The sequence below is a fragment of the Pimephales promelas genome, chromosome 4, assembly GCF_988280905.1.
Source record: "Pimephales promelas chromosome 4, fPimPro1.hap1.1, whole genome shotgun sequence".
In the NCBI taxonomy this organism is placed as follows: Eukaryota; Metazoa; Chordata; class Actinopteri; order Cypriniformes; family Leuciscidae; genus Pimephales; species Pimephales promelas.
Window position 1 is genome coordinate 19,394,881 of NC_142772.1, and position 19,150 is coordinate 19,414,030.

The following is a 19,150-nucleotide window of genomic DNA, read 5'->3' on the forward strand; positions in this document are numbered from 1 at the left end:
ATCTGGCTTATGCTACCCCGTGCAACGTCTGAACTTTGTATTTTGAGCACTTGCGTTGTTTTGCCTCTTCACGATGACTCGCTTGGTTTAGTCATCAGTTGTAAGTCGCTTTGGATAAAAGCGTCTGCTAAATGACTAAATGTAAAATTATTGACTGTGGTCAGACTTTAAAATTTCATGACATTTAATTATTTGAATAGACATTGATCTGATAAACAACAGATAACAATACTGATTAATAGCAATTAACAATTTTAAACTAATTAATTATTTAAATCTAACAAATTATACTAATATAAAACTGTTCTTATGAAGTGTAAGAATCCACCGTTTGTATTGGGAGAGTCCCTTCGTTTAGAATTGCTGAAATCTGTTCTTTCACACATAACGTCAGAAAAGAAAGCAGAAACGTGACAAAACAATTCACAAGAATTTCAACATTTTTTATTTTTTGCAAATAACACTAAAAATGTTTACAAAAGCATTGTAGAAAGATTTTGTGCAGTGTAAATTATCAAAACTAAAAATGAATATTACTTGAAATGATTTTGCACCTAACATGACATAAGGATTGTCATTCAGCAGCAAAAAAAAAAAAATGCAATGCATCTCAGGAGGATGTGATGAAGTGTTCAGTGTTTTAAGACCACCCTCAAAGATGTTGTGAGGAATTTACCAGCCCTGAAATGAAGGCAGAGGGGGGAAAAACAACAACCGATGCACTGCTTACGTGTTGCTACTTGGTGAAATAAACAAGGATGGTATGGCACTAAAAGCTCATCCCTGAAGGAGGGCGTCATTCATCTAAGAAAACAAAAAAAAGGTTAGATTGCAAATGGAAACTTCCCTTGTACCCAACATGGCACTATGGCAATCTTCCTTAGTGGAACTCAAAGACACTCAGCCTTCCCTTTGTTATTCCAGTTGGACAAATAGTTGACAGCTTGAGAGAGTTGTATAACAGGAGATCATTACACTCAATAGGCTCACACCCCACATATACAACACAAGCCTTCCTCCATCAAATTTAACAGTTTTTTTTTTTTACAACCACATACACCGGCATTCAGTCTTGACTTAAGGACAATATTCACTTGGTAGCTACTACTCCAGAAATGTATAGGGAAAAACAAAAATTAAGAAGAAAACAGAAGTGTGCTTGATGACCCCACTGGAAATATTACAAAATATATAGAAATGAATAAGACCAAAGAAAAGACCTTACAAAGAGAATGTACATACCATTGAACATAGGAAATACATAAATATTTGTTTGTCTGATTACAAAATCTTTTACTTCATTATAAAATTTGCTTTTTACATGTTGTATTGCTATGTCAATACATAATACTGAGAGTTTCTTCGCACACTGTGGCAACACTTTACATCCTAAGTTCTTTGCAGTATTAAACTTTATAAACTCATATAGTATGCCCTGGAAAATATTTTTTTTCTTATTTTTTTTTTCTTATTTGCCTTTGTAGACAATGAGGTTCTAATGCTCTTTCAAATGGGAAGTCGATAGCGATACAGCTATCTGTGTGGACAGCAAACAAGCCAGTTATCTAATCTTTGGTCAAGCATATCGGGGCAAAAGTCACCGTGAGGAATCTGTACAGAAATGGCTCAGGTTCATAGATCTTTCATACTCAAGTCACGTTTTACGTCCCACCACTGTTCCAGCTGGGTCCTTGTTCAGCCTAGTGTGTTAAAGGAGACCGTCAAAGACCATTTTAAAAGTAAATTGATATACTATTTGCACTGACAACAAAAACTCTGTTACTCTCCGAGAGCCACTGTAGTGGTCCGGTAGTGAATTACACTTAAGCTTGAATGACTTTCCCTCAGTTTTCTGTTCAGATTCAGCTGCATAAGACACTGCGAATACAGTGTTTCCAGTTTAAACCTTGGACTAAATCTTTAAGGTAAGCGAAATCCATGGCACAGGCAAAAGACGCAACAATGTGCACTGCAATCCACGCAAACCGTGGTCGCAATTAGGTAACAGATGTTTACGTCAAGTAAAAGTAACAAACACCAATCATTCCAGCGAGTGTCTCCAAAATGGGAATGATTTACAGATACGCAAGTCTTGTGTTACTACACACAAGGGTTATGGCAACTTCAGACTGATGACAAAGCAATGGCGAAGGCTCCGATACTCAAAAACAGAAAAATCTTAACGAATATTAAACTCAACAGACAAGCAGTGATTCAAGTGCTAGTCTCTTTCGCCCACTGTGCACAAATAAAGAAAATGATGTGCAAACCTCACCAATAACCCCATATAACCCTAATCCGCTCTGATTACACTGTGTGTTCAGCGAACTGTCGTTGTGCTCTCGCAGACGCGTTTAGGGATGTAGTTCCAAGTCCGACACTGATTCACAGAAGTTTGCCTGACGTTTCGCCTAGTTCCACCGTGTACCTGCCATTACCACGCAGAAGAATCACATTGTGTTCGTAAGTGTTCGTAAGGCAGAAAATGTTCAAGTCTCGCTTGTGAGTGTTCTACGTCTGTTGTTCATTTTCTAACAAAACGCTAAAAGCTAGTACGACTTTGATGCCTTAAAGGAAAATGTCTGACCTTTTTTCAACAGCCGCCATCACTGAAATATTTCTGACTCTGATGCTATGAAATAGAGAGGACCGCTCAAATCACTAGTTTCCACTTGTCGTCACACTGCATCGTGCAAAGAGGTGGACGGTGATCCACCAGAGCAGTTCACTACAGTGTGACACAAACATGCAAGCATTGACATGCCTGCAGACATACACACACATAATTACACACACACATACTGGTATGTAGAATCACACACACACACACACACACACACACACACACACACAAGTTCTGGATAAGATCCAGATTTTGTTAGCATATTAGACCTTTTTAGCTCTCTAATACTCTTAGAGGAGGTAAATCAATAGTTTGCTCATTATCAAAGGGTTTGACACATGAAGAGTTGTGTTAGTTGAAGGTCTGCCTGTGTAGACCTGAATACAGTAGTGTGGCAAGAGATCTGAAACACTTTAAGAGCACAGGCCGTCCTGGACACGAGTGTTCTCCCCTCACACGCTCTCGTGCCTTCAGGAACTATGGACTCTGTTGGCATGCAATGCATATGTGTGTTTTGAAAAGGCAAAAGAGTGTTTCAGGCCTCTCAGGACTAGGCAACAGGAGCCTCTGGAAGCCCAGAAACGGTTGTTCAAAATTGAATTGGATCTTTTGAATTTACATTTGAAGATATGGCAGTTTGAGAAGGCCATGCTCAAAGAAATAAAAAAAAAAAAGTCACGAGTCAAAATAAGTGACCCTCGGCATACGGTGGTGAGCGCGCAGACGAATCGCACAGTGAAAACATAAAAAAAGGGTGAGGATGCACTACTGGTAGACGTCATGTCCTTCATCAACACTTTTGTGCCTCCACTGGTGACATGGCAATATAAGATCCGTTCCTCAAAGGCTGACTGTTGCGGTTCTCCGGCGAATCCTCCGCTTGGTTGCTCACTTGGGTGTAAGCCGTTTCGTCTTTCGTCGTCTGTACAGAACATACAAGAACATTAGCGTGCGCATTGTTAAAACCACGAAAAGATGATGTCAAACGTGAAATCGTGTACCACTAACACATGGAGCTAAACATCTAAATCTAATGCTGTGAAAGTACATTACGATCACCATGCAGGAAAAGCAATTAAAATGATATGCAGAAACAAGGTATTTCTATGCAAATGCTCAAAATGACCAAATACAATAATGATATAACAGGCAAATTTGAACAAAATGAAAGCAAATTGTGTGTGTAAGGGAAAAATGAAGACTTACAGCAAAAGAATGAAAAGCTTCAGTAAAATCAATACGTTTTACTTCATTCTGAATTGGAACAACAACAAAAAAAACAAAACAAAGGGAGGAAAAATGTTACTGGAAATCAAAACATAACAGCATTGTACATTTCAAGACATAAAATAAATGCTAGAAGACCTTCTGAAGATTAGTATATAAATGTGCAAAACAAATCCGAACCTCAACCTTTCATTCATAAATGTATTTTAGGTCATAACAATAGATGACCAACCCAATTAAGCGGACTGTAAAACTGCAAACATTTCATAAAGTAATGCGTGCACTAGAGCACATGCATTCCCTCATGCGAGTGCATGCATGGGTTTCAAAGCTAGGGTTAGTGCGTTCAAGGCGAGTGACATGTAATTGACTTTCAAGCCAAGGGTGTATAAGGTTGATGGCTTTTTAAAGGCTCTTTCCCATACTGGCCTTTTTCAGAATATTAACTGTTACTCTATTAATATGTTTCTACGAAAAGATATTGTCAACATACAAATGACATTTTTTAGTCTTGCATAACTAGCCAATATCCAAGACGGACGGTCATAAACATCTTATCGCTGATTTTTACCTGTCTCTGGCGGTTCCTGCAGATGAGGAAGATTAGGACCATAAGTAAAATGACCCCCATCCCAACAATGATGACTGGGAAGTTGGACACCAACGTTACAATCAACAGAAGCGTCCTCATCTGGGTTGCGGAATCATCGTCGATAGTTGCAGTCTGAAAATTACAAAGCACAAAATTAAATTCATTGGAAAACAAACTAACTGTGTGAAAAGGCAAATCGATAATCTGAAGTAGGGATGTGTCCGGAGCCTAAATCTGAATTCAGAAATTACATCATGATTTCACTTTGGTGTGCAACAGATCTTGAGTGACAAACATCTTTTTTGTTATAAAATGTGTGGTCAGTACACGTGGTTGCCAATTGGAAAGTGAAAGTGACACCCAATCGTGCGTTCAAAAGCGATTTAATAGCGGCTCCCAGATGCCTGCATATATAATTACCCAACTTGAGAGAACGCAAAAGCATTGGAATATATGTTTTCCATCTTTAGGGGCTCCGTAGAATGTGTCATTTACTTTCCGAAAACAGTACAGTTCGGGTACATCCCTTATCTGAAGAAAGTGAACTTACCTCGTTGACATACATAATGGGGAAAATGGTCTCATTCAGGAATTTTGTTTTGCTGAGGAGAAAAAAAAGGAAGCCTCATTACCCAATTTGTCATTCTAAATCACTATTTAAAGTTTTTTTTGTGAGGTGTTTTACTCACACGAAGCCACTGACTCTCTTCAGTATGACATTGAGCTGAGCTCTCTTACAAGCACGAATGGGGACCCCTGTGGTCTACAGAGAACAAGCAAAAAATAAATAAAAATCACCCAATATTCACCACATCACACACAGTCTTTAATCAGTGAGAAGAGTCGATGACACAACAACTTGATGAGTGCATTTTCCATCACGCCATGCTACAGTTACTCTCTCTGGGAGTCTAGGGAAAGTTAGGCAGGTGTGGTTTCACATTCACTGTGGTTACCAGAGTGAATCACCTTGTTATTTCCCGTCATGTAAGGACGGGTCTATACTACTTTCACATTACAAACCACTAGAGTGCTAACTGATCTGTGCTGTTGCTGTAAAAGTGAAAATCTCAAAGCGTCAACACTGCGTACCGGGTTGATGTCGAGGTATGTTTCGTGTTCCTCTTCATTTGGGTTCATTCCTTCAATGGCATTGATGTACCTCTCGTCGGCTTGGTAGAAATGAGGGAATGATACAACAATGGGTGCACCTGTGCAGTGAAGAGGAAATAGGAACACGTGGCATTAGTTGCGGTTCCTTTAGTCACATTAGTTGACAGTTAGGTATATATAGCTCCTAGCTAGGATAGTTTTATGTGCAAAATGCAATAATAATCAGTTCTTTATCAACTATTGCATTTATAATGGCTGGTCATAAAGATAATACATTTTATGATTAAAGTCATATCAAGCCAACTAGGCCAGTAGTTTAGATTTTTACCAAAACAAAACCACAACATTGAAATGAGTAAAAAAAATGTATTTATATTTTTCATTTACAACAAATATATTATTATTATTATTGTTAAACTTTACAGCTATAACAGAACACTGACAGAAATTCATGTACTTCAGTTGTAACATACAACGCAAAATATTACTGATTTGTTTATAATTTAAAAACCCATTCTAGATGCAAAATTTCCACCTACAAATGTAATATATATATATATATATATATATATATATATATTTATTATTTATGGCAGTCAATGAAAATAAATAAATAAATAAATAAAAATCAATGAATGCAAATAATATAATGCATCACTGGCCCCATTGGGTCAGGTGACCGTTCAGACTGCAAATGTGCAGTTTTTAGATGTTACTTCTCGTTATGACATTTTCCATTATCTTAAGCAACAACCCGAGGCATTTCCGAGTTTTTTTTTATTCACACTAACAGAAAATTAAACTTCCTCTTTTGGAGGGCCATACTCAATGACAAGACGGCAAGTACCTGAACACCCACCAAGAAAACAAAATCATACATTCTCCCTAGCTTATCGTTAGCTAAGAATAATATGTACCAAATACCATCTCTCAATCCTTAATAACACCCTCGCAAAATATAACCAGAATCGTACTATCATGAACCTTCCTAGAAAAGATGACTAATCAAAGCATGTGGAAATTTCCACAGCTGTTTCATATCAGGATCACTCACATGACAAAAAAGCGAGAGTTTACCAGCGTTCAATAACAATATTAGCCTACTAGTTAATGGCGGAAGCAATGGAGGCCAAGATAGAGTAATCTGTCTGAGGACACCTACAGAGTATCAAGTGCTTGAGTCATAAAAACTGTACTAAAAGTTATCCATTAAGCGCTGAACCCTGATTTCCCTTACATAGTCCAAGAGTGTGCAAACAAAAGCAGACCGATTTAACTTGAACTTTAGTTACGAAGCCACCCAGAAATTCAATACTATTTACACATGCTTGGTTTGCTTTAGTTTAATGCCAGTCTGAACTAGCTACTATTTAGGGCACCATAATCTTTAGTGCACTTAGATTGCTGTACTTAGTTAAACAAATTACGGTATTTAAAACGTTATTCCATTTCCCCCCATGTAATGATTCGTTTGAACACCTCCCACGTCTTTCTTACTCTAAACACACTGCTGTGGTCTGGAGCTAAGTTGTGGTGTGTCCCAGAACAGGCTTACCTTGCCGACAGACGCTCACTTTGAGGACTCCTTTTCCAAGACAGTCTCCAGCAGGCACGCAGAAGCCAGCGTTATTGGGATTCTCATCTGGGGGAGCCAGTACATCCGAAGGAGGGGCGAAGCGGAACGCAGGGATACCCTTCACCTCTGTGTCTCTAACGTAACCCAAATGAATGGATCTGCAAGTGATAAAGAGCATAAGTAACCAATCACCTTTGTGGTAGCCCTCAATCAGGTCATGGAGTCTATACGACCCCAATCGACTTTTACTTAACAAAAAAAAAAAGGTTCCCTTCATCTCAGTGGAATAAGATTTTGTGACTTTTCAAACATTATTTATCTATACACACACACACACACACAAAAAAAATGGGATTGATTTGGTTTTTCTGAAGGTATGTACGAAAAAAATGTTTACACTTCTGGTCTTTGGGGTCAATATGACCCCACATTGAAATGAATGGGAAATGTGGAAAAAAATTAATAAATACATTCTTCGTGTGTCAAAAAAAAAAAAAAAAGTCTAGCATAAATCTGAAAATTTTTACACAGAAATGAAGGCCTAGTAGTAGAGCATAAATGCAATGTATCATAAAAAAATAACACTTCATATGCTAATGCTAAGCTAATGGTGTAGTTGAGGAATTGTGTGGTATATGGATACAAAAGTACTTTATATCTACAAAAACACAGCATTATTGAATAGATGAGAAGTAAACAAAAAAAAAAGATATATTATTTGTATGATTAAAAATGTATATTTTTTGTACAATTACTCAATCAATTGTTGGGGTCGTATAGACCCCGAAGCCCAGAAGTGTAAACAGAAAACGAAGACCATTTGCAGGTTAAAACACGTTGCTTACCGGCACAGATCAGCAGCAAAGATGTACAGGAGTTCTTTCCTGGAAAGGAAGGTGTGGAAGACACTGCCATCGGTACCATTGATCATGTTGCTCTGGTTAGACGACCACCAGTTCATCTGACTGAGAGTAAGAAAATGAAGAGATGGTGATTGTTTTTGTCACAGGTTCTAATGAAAAAGAAAAATATATCTATAGAATATTCTTCATCTGCGAAGTCGATTGAAATTGTATTACTGGGATATAGGTCCATTTAAATCAGGTTATGGGGTAGAGTTGCACAGGAGGTCTTTTCTTGTACTTTATCCTTTGATATTGACTTATCTAGCATGCTGTGTGTTTAACCCAATTTCTCAACGCAGGAGAGCAGATGAGTGTGCAAGAATACTCTCTATGTCAGTAAGTCAACGCAGATTACGCGAGGACTGAAGTGTACCTGATGCCGTTCCACGTGTCAATCTTGCCGTAGTCCATATAGTTCTTCTCTCCGGTGTGGAAGACAAATTCACCCTCATGGGTTCCATTTTTCTGTAGTCAGTAAAAAAACCCAATCTATTTAATATAACGCCAGAACAATAAAAAGAACTCTGTCACATTAGGGTAAAGATGACTAGTCATAAGAAGTAGGAAAGTAGGTTGTTAAGATGCCATGATGTGATACAGAGTGAAAGACTGAATGTTTTATTAATGCAAACCATTCAAAATCGCTGTTTCAAGGCACGATACCAACGATTGCACAAACCACAGATGTTTAATATCTCTCCTAATACATATATAATCCCTAAAAACCAATTACAATAAACCAGGCCACTGTGTCAAAGATGGTAGACTGGTCAACATCTGCAGGATCATGAGAATGACGTCACTTGCTTATCCTGTTCGGATCGTATACATGTGCTTTAGCGGTTGAGTGTGGTACTTTGTATGGTTGCATAAATATAATATATGACCCATTTAGATGTTTAGATCTCTCTTTTCAGACGGACTAAAGCACTAAATATGATGAAACTGCAGATTCTTACATTGTACATAAGGCCGAAATGCTCATCCACTTCTGGTCTCAAGGCGTGGAGTTTGGACAGCAGCGGGTCTTTGAAACCCCACAGGACCTCATGGACTGTGCGATCCATAAACACGCCGATGCCCATGGATCCCATCCACATAGACACAGCAGTCCTCAGAATGAAGGAGTAGGAGTTCAACTCATTCATCACGGCCTGAAAGAAAAGAATTCAGAGAAAATAGTTAGGCAAATGACTAAAATCCATTTAATCCGCTAAGCAAATGACAAAAAAAATCCTACGAGCAGACTAATTTTAAATGCAAAATGATTAGCTGCCAGTGCAAAAACAAGAAAACAAAACCCTTCTTACAATGAATGGAATGTTAACGGTTGTCACACGGTCAACCTCAGGATCTCCCACTGACAAGTTGCGAAGAAACACAAAGCTCTTGGGATTTGTGGCAAAGATTTTCGTCCCATTCTCAAGGAAAGAGACATTTTCCCTTGGTCGATATTCCCTGATAAAAGAGAGTAGCATAATGTTAATATCAGAATTGGCAACTGTGAGGTCTAGGTTTTTAAATCTAATACACAACACTACCACTAAAACACTACCATTCAAAAGTTTTTGAAAGAAGTCTCTTATACTCATTTAGGCTGCATATATATATATATATATAATATATATATTATTTTAATAATATATATATTATAACATTTAGTTATAAAGTTATAGATTGGTAACATTTATTATATAATAATATATTATATAATAAAGTAAAATTGTGAAATACTATTCAATTGAAAAGAAAATTTTCTTCAGAAATCATTCTAATATGCTGGTTTGCTGCTTAAGAGACATTTATTATAATTATCAATGTTGAAAAAACAGTTGTGCTGTTTATTATTATTATTTTTTTTATTAATTTAATGCTTTATTGCCGACAAGTTGACGACAAGTGCATCATAATTATTTGACATTTTTGTCAGTTTAAAGTGGTTAGGGTAAATGTTTCCAGTTTCCCAGCACAAGTGTTTTTTCAACATTGATAATTATTATAAATGTTTCTTAAGCAGCAAATCAGCATATTAGAATGATTTCTGAAGGAAATTTTCTTTTCATTTGAATAGTATTTCACAATTTTGAAGGAAAATATATATATACACACACACATATATATAAAAAATACAATAAAACAGTAAAATTGTGAAATACTATTCAATTGAAAAGAAAATTTCTTTCAGAAATCATTCTAATATGCTGATATGCTCCTTAAGAAACATTTATTATAATTATCAATGTTGAAAAAACAGTTGTGCTGTTTAATTTTTTTTATTAATTTAATGTTTGATTGTCAACAAGTTGACAAGTGCATCATAATTATTTGACATTTTTGTCAGTTTAAAGTGGTTCGGGTAAATGTTTCCTGTTTCCTATCTTCTAACAGCATGAGTCATTTCTAAACTACATTGCCAAACTTGTTGTCACTGGCAACAGACAGTAAAGTTTAGTAAACAAAAAGCTCAGAATGATGTCAATGAACATGAACATCTCAATTTGAGACTTTTGTAAATTACCTGTAGGTATATGGCCCTATTTGAGTGACTTTGGGTTTTTCCTTTCCAGCCAAGAACTCATCTGGATTGGTAACATTGAAGAAGAAATACTGCATGTAAACAGGAGGCGGTGGATTTATCCAGCCCTCCAATACTCTGCTGTTTTTACCCAGTGTGATCTCCTGTGAATCAAAAACAGTTAAAGGTCAAGAGAGAGCACCAAAAGACCATTTCTGCAGCTATTCAGTCGGTTTAAAGAGAACTCAATGTTTAAGCCGAGTTTCGATATAATTTAGGGAAGAAAGAAAACAAAAGCGGAGCGCCTTCCTTTTGAGTGATGACTGTTTCAGGTGAAATGTCAGTGACCTTTTATGACACAAATACAGCAGACATGAGGTAAAGCGAGTGCTGGGATGATGGAAAGAGGAAAAAGCTCAGCAGACAGACGAGCTGATTCAGAGTTAGAAAAGAGGAAGCAAAACATCAACATCAGCGCACTGTGACAAGAGAAAACATGTTTATCAGGTTTTTGAATTTTCCATCAGAAGTAAGGTTTAGCAGTAACACTTCTCACTTCTTGAGTGCCTTGAGCCAAACTCGGAAGAAGAAACAAAAGTTTATTTTAAAACGACAAACTTTTACATCACAGAACAACGTTATTCGTGTGACTGTAGTAAATTATGGAAGAAAAAAAAAAAACTCCAAAGCTCCAAAGGATGACTCGTGATGAACTCATAATGACCAGGAGGTTTTAATCAAGAATGCTGCCTTGAAATGCAGATAACGCTATCAAGAATCAAAAACCATGACTTCAGCAGAGTAGCAGGGCACCCTGGTCACTGGTCAGAAGCAGGGCCTTAAGTTGAAAAACGTAGTTAGTATGTTTCAAAATCATTCCAACATCTAATCTTTGTCAAATCACCAATTCCATTTATTATGACCCAGAGAAGAATAACATAAAGGTACCTTTGTTCAAATCTATTTAAGAGGACATTTGTCTTTTAAAATGAGGAATTTTTCACATGTAAGCTCTGAATGGGATCTCTGTCATTAGGAGCTTTACCATGAGTAAAGGTATTGAGCACTAAAGAAAATTTGCAGCTATTCAACTTGTTCAACCATGCGTATTGAAATCAGACTAAAGCTTTTCTTTAAAGTAAGATTATGTTACATCATCACACTTATTGACTCTTTTTCTAATCTTTCAGGGTTTCTCAGAAGGTTTGTCTTGGCGTTTTCTTTAAACCACACTGCCAGCAGTTCTTAATCATACCTGGTAAAAAAAAGGATGATTTTGTTAAAAACGCCAATAAGTTTTATCGCACCAGACCACACCTTAACAAGCTAATACATACACTAAATGTTTGGGTTTGGAAAGATGCTTTAATGTTTTTGATGTATCTTAGGCTTTCTATTATTTCTTGTGTAAATCTTGTGAATTATTATTACAATTTAAAAGAACTTAATTAAAAACTATTTTTTACTGTGATGGCAAAGCTGAATTTTCAGCATCATTCCTCCAGTCTTCAGTGTCACATGATGCTTCAGAAATCATTCTGATATGCTGCTTTGATGCAGCTACATATTTTTGTGGAAAGAGATACTTTTCCAAGATTCTCTGATAAAGTAAAAACACACCTCTATTTCAAGTAAATGCTTCTTTTTTTTAATTACTAATGTCTTTACTGTCACTTTTGATCAATTTAATGTATCCTTGCTGGACAAAACATTTATTTCTTTCGAATTTTTTATTTTTATTTGTGTACATGGTTACATCCTGTAGCTTGTAACTCATTAGCCTGCTTACAACTGTTCAATGGGATATGATATAAATACTAATTATTTAAAAAATAAATAATACAGATAAACCTCAGGAATTTGATTTAGTTTTCTGCTGTGCTCATCAACCTTGAGAAGAGAAGTTTTTGAAGGTCCCATTGGACATTAAACCATGTCAGTCAGAACAACATTTTCGAAGCCTTGCTCGACCAAATACAGCCAAGGTAAGAAAAACAATAAATGTTTGCATTTTGATAGGAAGGTCATTTTTTACGCAAGTAGTTAACATTACAAAAGGCCAGAGCATATTGGTCTCCGCAACATGGAAATGGATACGTTCATAGATAACAACATGTTTTACCAAAGTCCTTACACGGCTAGGAGGTGCAGTTTTAAATGTAGACATTAATTCCCAGCAAGGAATGAATACATTCACAAGCTTACATCAAAGGGATCTCAACTTTAGCTATAAATGAAACAAACACTTTTCTCAGAGCTACACCTATACAAACTCAACTTCACACCCTACACTCTCAAAAACACACATCACCTAAGGGCTTGAAAAAGTTGCATTGTCTAGAGAACTTAAGCCTACCGGCTCAATATCACATGTTTCTGTGACATGAAGACGTGAATGAAAAGAAACAATATATCATGAAGGTAAATTATAAGGCTTTAAACCAACTTAAAATAAATGACAAACCACTGAACAACATCCCCAGCAAAGTTAGCGTCCCTCACAGACCACCACAAACACACACCCTAGAATTCCAGGTCAAGGGGGTCACACTGAACAGAGAATACTACACTTGGTTAAAAATACTGGGGGGTAATGGAGGCCACAATTCCAAGTATTTTTCTAAGGAGGACATGCTGAGACCCTCCCCCACAGCCACACACACCTCCCCCGGTCATGTATTTATATGCTACGCTATGTGAATGAACAACCTTTCCCGTAACATTAAAAGAAGAGTGATTCATTCCCAGTGGTGTTGCAATGAAAAGCATTTAATAAACAGAGAGACAGACAGAGCCGCTGAGGTAGATTAGAGAGAGACTGACTGGGTGGAAAGAAGTATTTTCCGCAATATGATATATGCTTCGCGGTCACAGACCAGCCCACTTTAATCAGGGTTACTAACAAACCCACATTTACATCACGGTAATTTAATACCATGTGTTTTGACCACCTAACACGTAAAAGGAGGAGCATTATAGGGCTGAAATACAGTTTTTTTAGTGTACATAACATGAGATTGTGTAGCCTGGGTCTCACCGCGAGTGAGAATGGGAACTTTGGTAACGTTTTAGCAATTCCAATGACCATCATTAGATTGAATAGGTTGATGTGACGATATTTAGGCGATTTCGCAATTTTTGTTCGTATCCGTGTGATGCTTAACACACAGAAGCCCCTGGTAGGACAACAGCAGCACTGACTCACTTTAAAAGCCGGGTTTATAACACAACAAGAGCTTTTTGTAAAAATTAAACAAGTTTAATTAAACACTTTTCCCCATAAAAGACTTACCTTTTTTAACCGCTCCTGAATCATTGTTTGGAAGACTTGAGCCACCAGAAGGGCGATCCCCAAAATGAGCAAATGAGCGCACACGATCCCCGTGGCGTAAATGGCACACGATCTTCTAGTCATTATTGATGGTTTAAAATTGGCTGATCTGTATGGGGAAAAAATAACACTATTCTTTTTTTCTCCTTTTCTCTGGTTCCGAACTTCTATCGTTACTCGAGAACCCCCCGGTATGTCTCAGTTCTTCAAAGCCAGAATCGTTTCCCTTCTATTATCATTGGATATTCAGCAAACACGATCCCAGTGATGTGCGATTAACGGATGTGTTTCTCGGATACTGATATATAATATCAGCTCTGGCTCTAAAGCAGCCAGAGGTCTTCTCCACCTCCCTATCCAGATTCAAATGAGCCAGTCATGCATGAGAAACACACTTTTTGGAGAGAGGGGCGTGTTAAACCTCCCTCAGAGCTGAGGTCACGATTTAAAGGGGTTTTCAAGGCTGATATGTGTGTGTAAATGTCAGAACATCAGATAAATATAGCCTACTTTTACTGTCCTGACGCAATTTATAGGTTAAGAAACGGATAAATAAGTGTCATGATAGCCCAACTTTGAGTTATAATCATTTCTAGCCTGAGCCGAACAACTCTGGCTACACATTTAATGTATGCAAATATTACATAAAGTTTTAGATTTGGATATATACCGTTATATACAGTCTTGAAAACAAACAAAGTCTAAAGACAATACAATAGCGCTTACGAACCCACTGGAACAGAAGTTACAGCTCAGCGGGGCGTTTTTGTGTTTTTAAAAGACTTGAGCCGTGAGACCGTTAGGTCTTAATTTGTGTTCCGCTATCTACTGTCGTGTCTCCTTTAATAACTAGTGAATGAACACGAATAATGGGCGGCTCACAAGGTAAGCGATGATTGTCGCATCGCTTTTGTCCGAGGAGCTAGCGATTCTATTGGATGACGTCTTCCCGGACCACCGTCTTAAGACCACCCCCGGACGAACGTGATTGGTCGACGGCTAAGAAGTGTGATGCCGAATTTGATCGACTGATTTCGGGGCGGGGCTTATTTAAAGGGCGAACTCAGCACTGTAACGTGGTGGAAAGGAAATCTCATGTTGGTCTCATCCGGAACAGACGCTTGATTAAGATGGTAGTGGGTTTTTTTTCCACTACCACAGAAAATATACTCTGTGGGATTGTGAAGCAGTTTAACGTTATCGTAATTAAATATACTTTTTTTTTTTACACAAATCTGTTAATATTTTACATAGGCTGGCTACCCCTAAACTATATCCTCAAAGGCTAGTTTGGCCTTGATTCGACATTTACACTATCATTATTTGTATGTTATTGTTTAAAAGTAAAATACAACTATTTGGATATTTCTTAAAAAAGAGAAGGCTTACTGGCACTTTGAGTAAGCATGAAATAGCCTATGTGCATTTGAATAGGCTGCATTGGAGTAGTTTATGACTAGTAGGAGAAAACAAAGTTTGTTACCCGGGAAACTCCTTTACTAAAATTCTTACCTATTTTAACCTGTTAAAGTGGAGGAACATACCAGAGAGTTACTTTATTACTGTTCTTTATTATAACATCTATAAAACTCAAGGTCATTGGCCTTCTCAAGCCAAATTGCCATGCTGCTGATAAGTCAGTTGATGTCAGAGTTGTTATTGTCATGTGACAAATTTTTATAGACCCCTTTTTCAATATTTTTTCTCAGAAATCGGGCCCACTCCCTTACTGTCCTTCCCCTATAGCATCAAATGCCTGCATCCCACAGAGAAAGCTTTTAAACAAAGCTTTATTTTACACATAGGGCACATTTTCAGTGCTTAGTATTCAAAATTCTTCAGTTTTCTTCAGTTTTCTTCTGTTCTTCGGTAGTTAACCGGCCAATATAAGTGCACTTCTCAGAAAGAAGAATTTATATACAGATAAAGGCACATCACACACATATAGGCAATATCAGGGATTGTGATATAGTAAAATCATAAAGCTTTATGACTTCACCTTTATTGTGGCTACACTTGAACTGTTGTGAACTTGCTGATAAAGGACAAAGTTAATTGCAGTATTGAATGAAATAACAGTTATGCAAAACCTGATTTGCCTACTTGAATGTACTTTAAGCGGGTTACTGTGACTTTTATCAAAGCTCTCGGGGGGTTAAATACTCAGGCCTAAAAGCATCTGTGCAAATAAGAGAAGTGAAAACAAACCATTAAGCACCAGGAGGTAAAGGAGAAGAGGACAGTTATCTTCTTGACTAAGCTTTATCAAAAACAGTTTTTCAACAATCTTTTATGAATGGACCTTGTCAGAACAACTGTAATCAATGTATATTTATTCAGTTTCTTATTATCCATAATAACAATTCAAATTCATAAAATGTATTTATTTGTCTATTCCGGGGGAAAAAAGCATTCAACATTCAACAAAAAGTTGCTGCCTTAAATTTTTAAGTACAATCAACTTGGATATTTAAGTCAGTTTTAAATCACATGACTTAAAAAAAAAAAAGTTGAATCTAACATAAAAAATTTAACATTTCTTAACTTATTTTCATGCGTTAAAGCAATGTAATCACACGTTGTCTAACTCATTGATCATGTAATACCTTACAGCGTGGAAATAGCTAAACTAAAGAAACAATAGTTTAACCCTTTGCTGCTCTAAGGTCACTTTTAAGCAAAAAAAAAAAAAACCATTATGTTTTGGTTTTCTAGAATTTTCACATCTGTCGGAATACTCGTGTGCATGTTGTTGTGTGTGTCAATGATGACGCAAACTGCATTCATTTGCATCCTGTTGAGTTCAGGGAAGGAAGGGTTTGAGAAGGTTATGCAAACATTTCCTAATTAACCATCTTAAACGTGTCTTACTTATTTGCTTAGCGTTGTTTCGCTCAAACATGTTCAAAAATGACCGCAGTTTGATAAAAGTTTGAAAAGAAAGAATAACAAATACATCACAAAAGCACAACATGGCTCACGAGCTGAATGGAAGCTTCCTTTTTCATTCGAAAGAATGAAAAGTCTTTTGTTAGTCAGTATTCCTTGCATGTTGACAAAACCTTTATCTAAAACCTCTTTTATGAAAGACATGCTGCTGAGCAGTAGCAAGCAAAGCCTTTTCATATCTTAACTGTTGGAATGGATAAGTCACTAAATATGTGCAAATTTGAATTATGATGTTGTAAAAACTGAACAGTGGCACAGTGAAACCACGTTTCTTTAGTTCATAAATCTGATTTGAAAAGAAGATAGTAAATTATTTATTTGTCCACCTTGACACTTTTACCCTCTGCCATATATTGCACTATTTCTTTGATATTTGTTGCAATGTAGTAAATACACATCATTTTTAAACTGCTCTTAAACCCACTTGAGGGAGAAGCTGAAAGCGTTTTCCACACCGACCTGAAATGAGCAAATATGTGAATAATGCAACTATTTAGAAAATACAAAGGTCTTTTATGTGAAGGTTTGAATATGTTATGGATTATAGCAGAACATCATTTTCCGTATATCCCCATTTGACGACGATACAGAACTTGTGATTGTTGGTCTGACCTCTGGCACAACAGTGAAGCAGCGTTTCAGACTGTCACGTTCTCTGGCTGCCCCTCCCTTGACAAAGATGCATTTATTCAGTATATTAGTGCTGCAATTCTGCTTATGGAGAAAGGCAGGACAAGTTTGAACAACAGGCAGAGAACAGCAGTTAAATATTTAATTCCTCATAAACCGGATTTTAAAACTGGATGCGTGTAGTCATCCCTAGTTTTTTTGAAAAGCTATTGCCACACTTTAATAGTACACTGTAACACAATACATCATCAATCCTTCTTCCAAATGTTTTTTTTTTCTTTTTAATTATTATTATTTTTTTAACCCTGATTCACTATAATAAACGTATTACTGGGCTGGCAACTTTTGAGTTCAGCTTCGAGTGAGAATTGTGTGTTTTGTGTGTGTGTATGTGTGTGTGTGATTGTGTCTATCACACAAATCTCATGATACAAATCTTTCTGAACTAGTGTTATAAACTACAGGGAACCCTGCAGCTGCTATGTTATTTTATATGTTATGTTATAAAGCTTGCTGCCTTACATTTTAAGTAGGCAATAGCCTACAATCAACTTGGCTGTGCAAGTCATTTCAACTTAAAATTGTTAAACCTATTTTGATGAGTTATAACAATATAAAAACATATGTTGTCATGACTTATTGATCGTGTCATTTCTACAGTGTTATTAATAACTGATTTGTACGCAATTGCATAAGGCTATTTTTATAATAGTAATAACATTATAATAACTTTGGTATTAGCAGGCCTATGCAATATAATGCTTTTTTTCTTCGAAATACACTCTGGAATATTTTTTTATCATTAACTATACAGTTTATAGAATGGCTTATCTGAGGTAAATGTACGTAACATTATGTGACATATTGTTTACAAGCTGTTTTGTCCATGGTTCTTTCAACCAACTGATGTCCATTTATGTTTATTTTGTACTGTAAGTAAAGAGGAAGAGATGATCAGTTCACATGAGCTCCCAGCCAAAATTGTATTTATTGTTTGAATTTTGTAATTAAACGTACAAAAAATTAATTCTGAGACTTTGTTTCATATCAAAAGTGACTGAGTGAAAATATGGACATGTGGTGTGAGAGTTTTAAACCTAGTGGGATGGAAATTGCAAAATCCGCTTCGAAACAGTTATGACGTGTAGCGAAGCGTCAATTACTGAAATCCCATGACTTTGGCAGTTTGATAGACGCTCCGAACTACGATTTGTAAAGTGCTTTGAGTACCCATAAAAGCGCTAGGCTATGTAAATGTAACAAATTATTATTATTATAAAAGGTTTCGAAGCTTCACAAAGCAATTGTTTCAAAATCGCCCATTACTAACTAAATCTCGAACCTCTGGGGAATCACCCGTTTTTTGTGTGTTTTTTTTTTAAAAAAATGGTTAACAGAGTCACACAAATGGTCACACACGACGCGGTATGTGCTTCGCTGGCCGCTGGGTTGAACGTTGCCCTTCAGATACAACGTGATTTGCGCTGCGCTATGCCGTATGATATTATATATATATATATATATATATATATATATATGTGTGTGTGCATGTACACATATAACATCGAAATCAACACACGAATCATGAGCTCAGTTCTTTTTTAGAATAAAACATTTATTCAAATAACAAATGAAGAAGTTATACATAAATTAAAACACACCTGACAAGCCAACTTGAATGGAGATATT

At 36.6% G+C, this 19,150-nt stretch overlaps 1 protein-coding gene across 2 annotated transcripts; it reads right to left on the reverse strand.

The window, feature by feature from the left end:
- Nucleotides 1–2,733: 2,733 nt before the first annotated feature.
- scarb2a (scavenger receptor class B, member 2a) lies at nt 2,734–14,751 on the reverse strand. Of its 2 annotated transcripts, XM_039652160.2 has the most exons (13): nt 13,844–14,751; nt 10,555–10,715; nt 9,347–9,494; nt 8,996–9,190; nt 8,410–8,501; nt 7,977–8,096; nt 7,111–7,289; nt 5,535–5,653; nt 5,132–5,205; nt 4,993–5,044; nt 4,422–4,574; nt 3,830–3,877; nt 2,734–3,545 (listed from the first exon to the last, which is right to left on the reverse strand). In XM_039652160.2, exons 1-13 carry the CDS (start codon nt 13,964–13,966, stop codon nt 3,414–3,416), a joined length of 1,596 nt encoding a protein of 531 aa, XP_039508094.2. In that variant the 5' UTR covers nt 13,967–14,751; the 3' UTR covers nt 2,734–3,413. The 2 variants fall into 2 exon arrangements, with proteins under 2 accessions (XP_039508094.2, XP_088986214.1); XM_089130088.1 differs by lacking the exon at nt 3,830–3,877 and having other exon boundaries at nt 3,273–3,545.
- Nucleotides 14,752–19,150: the final 4,399 nt, after the last annotated feature.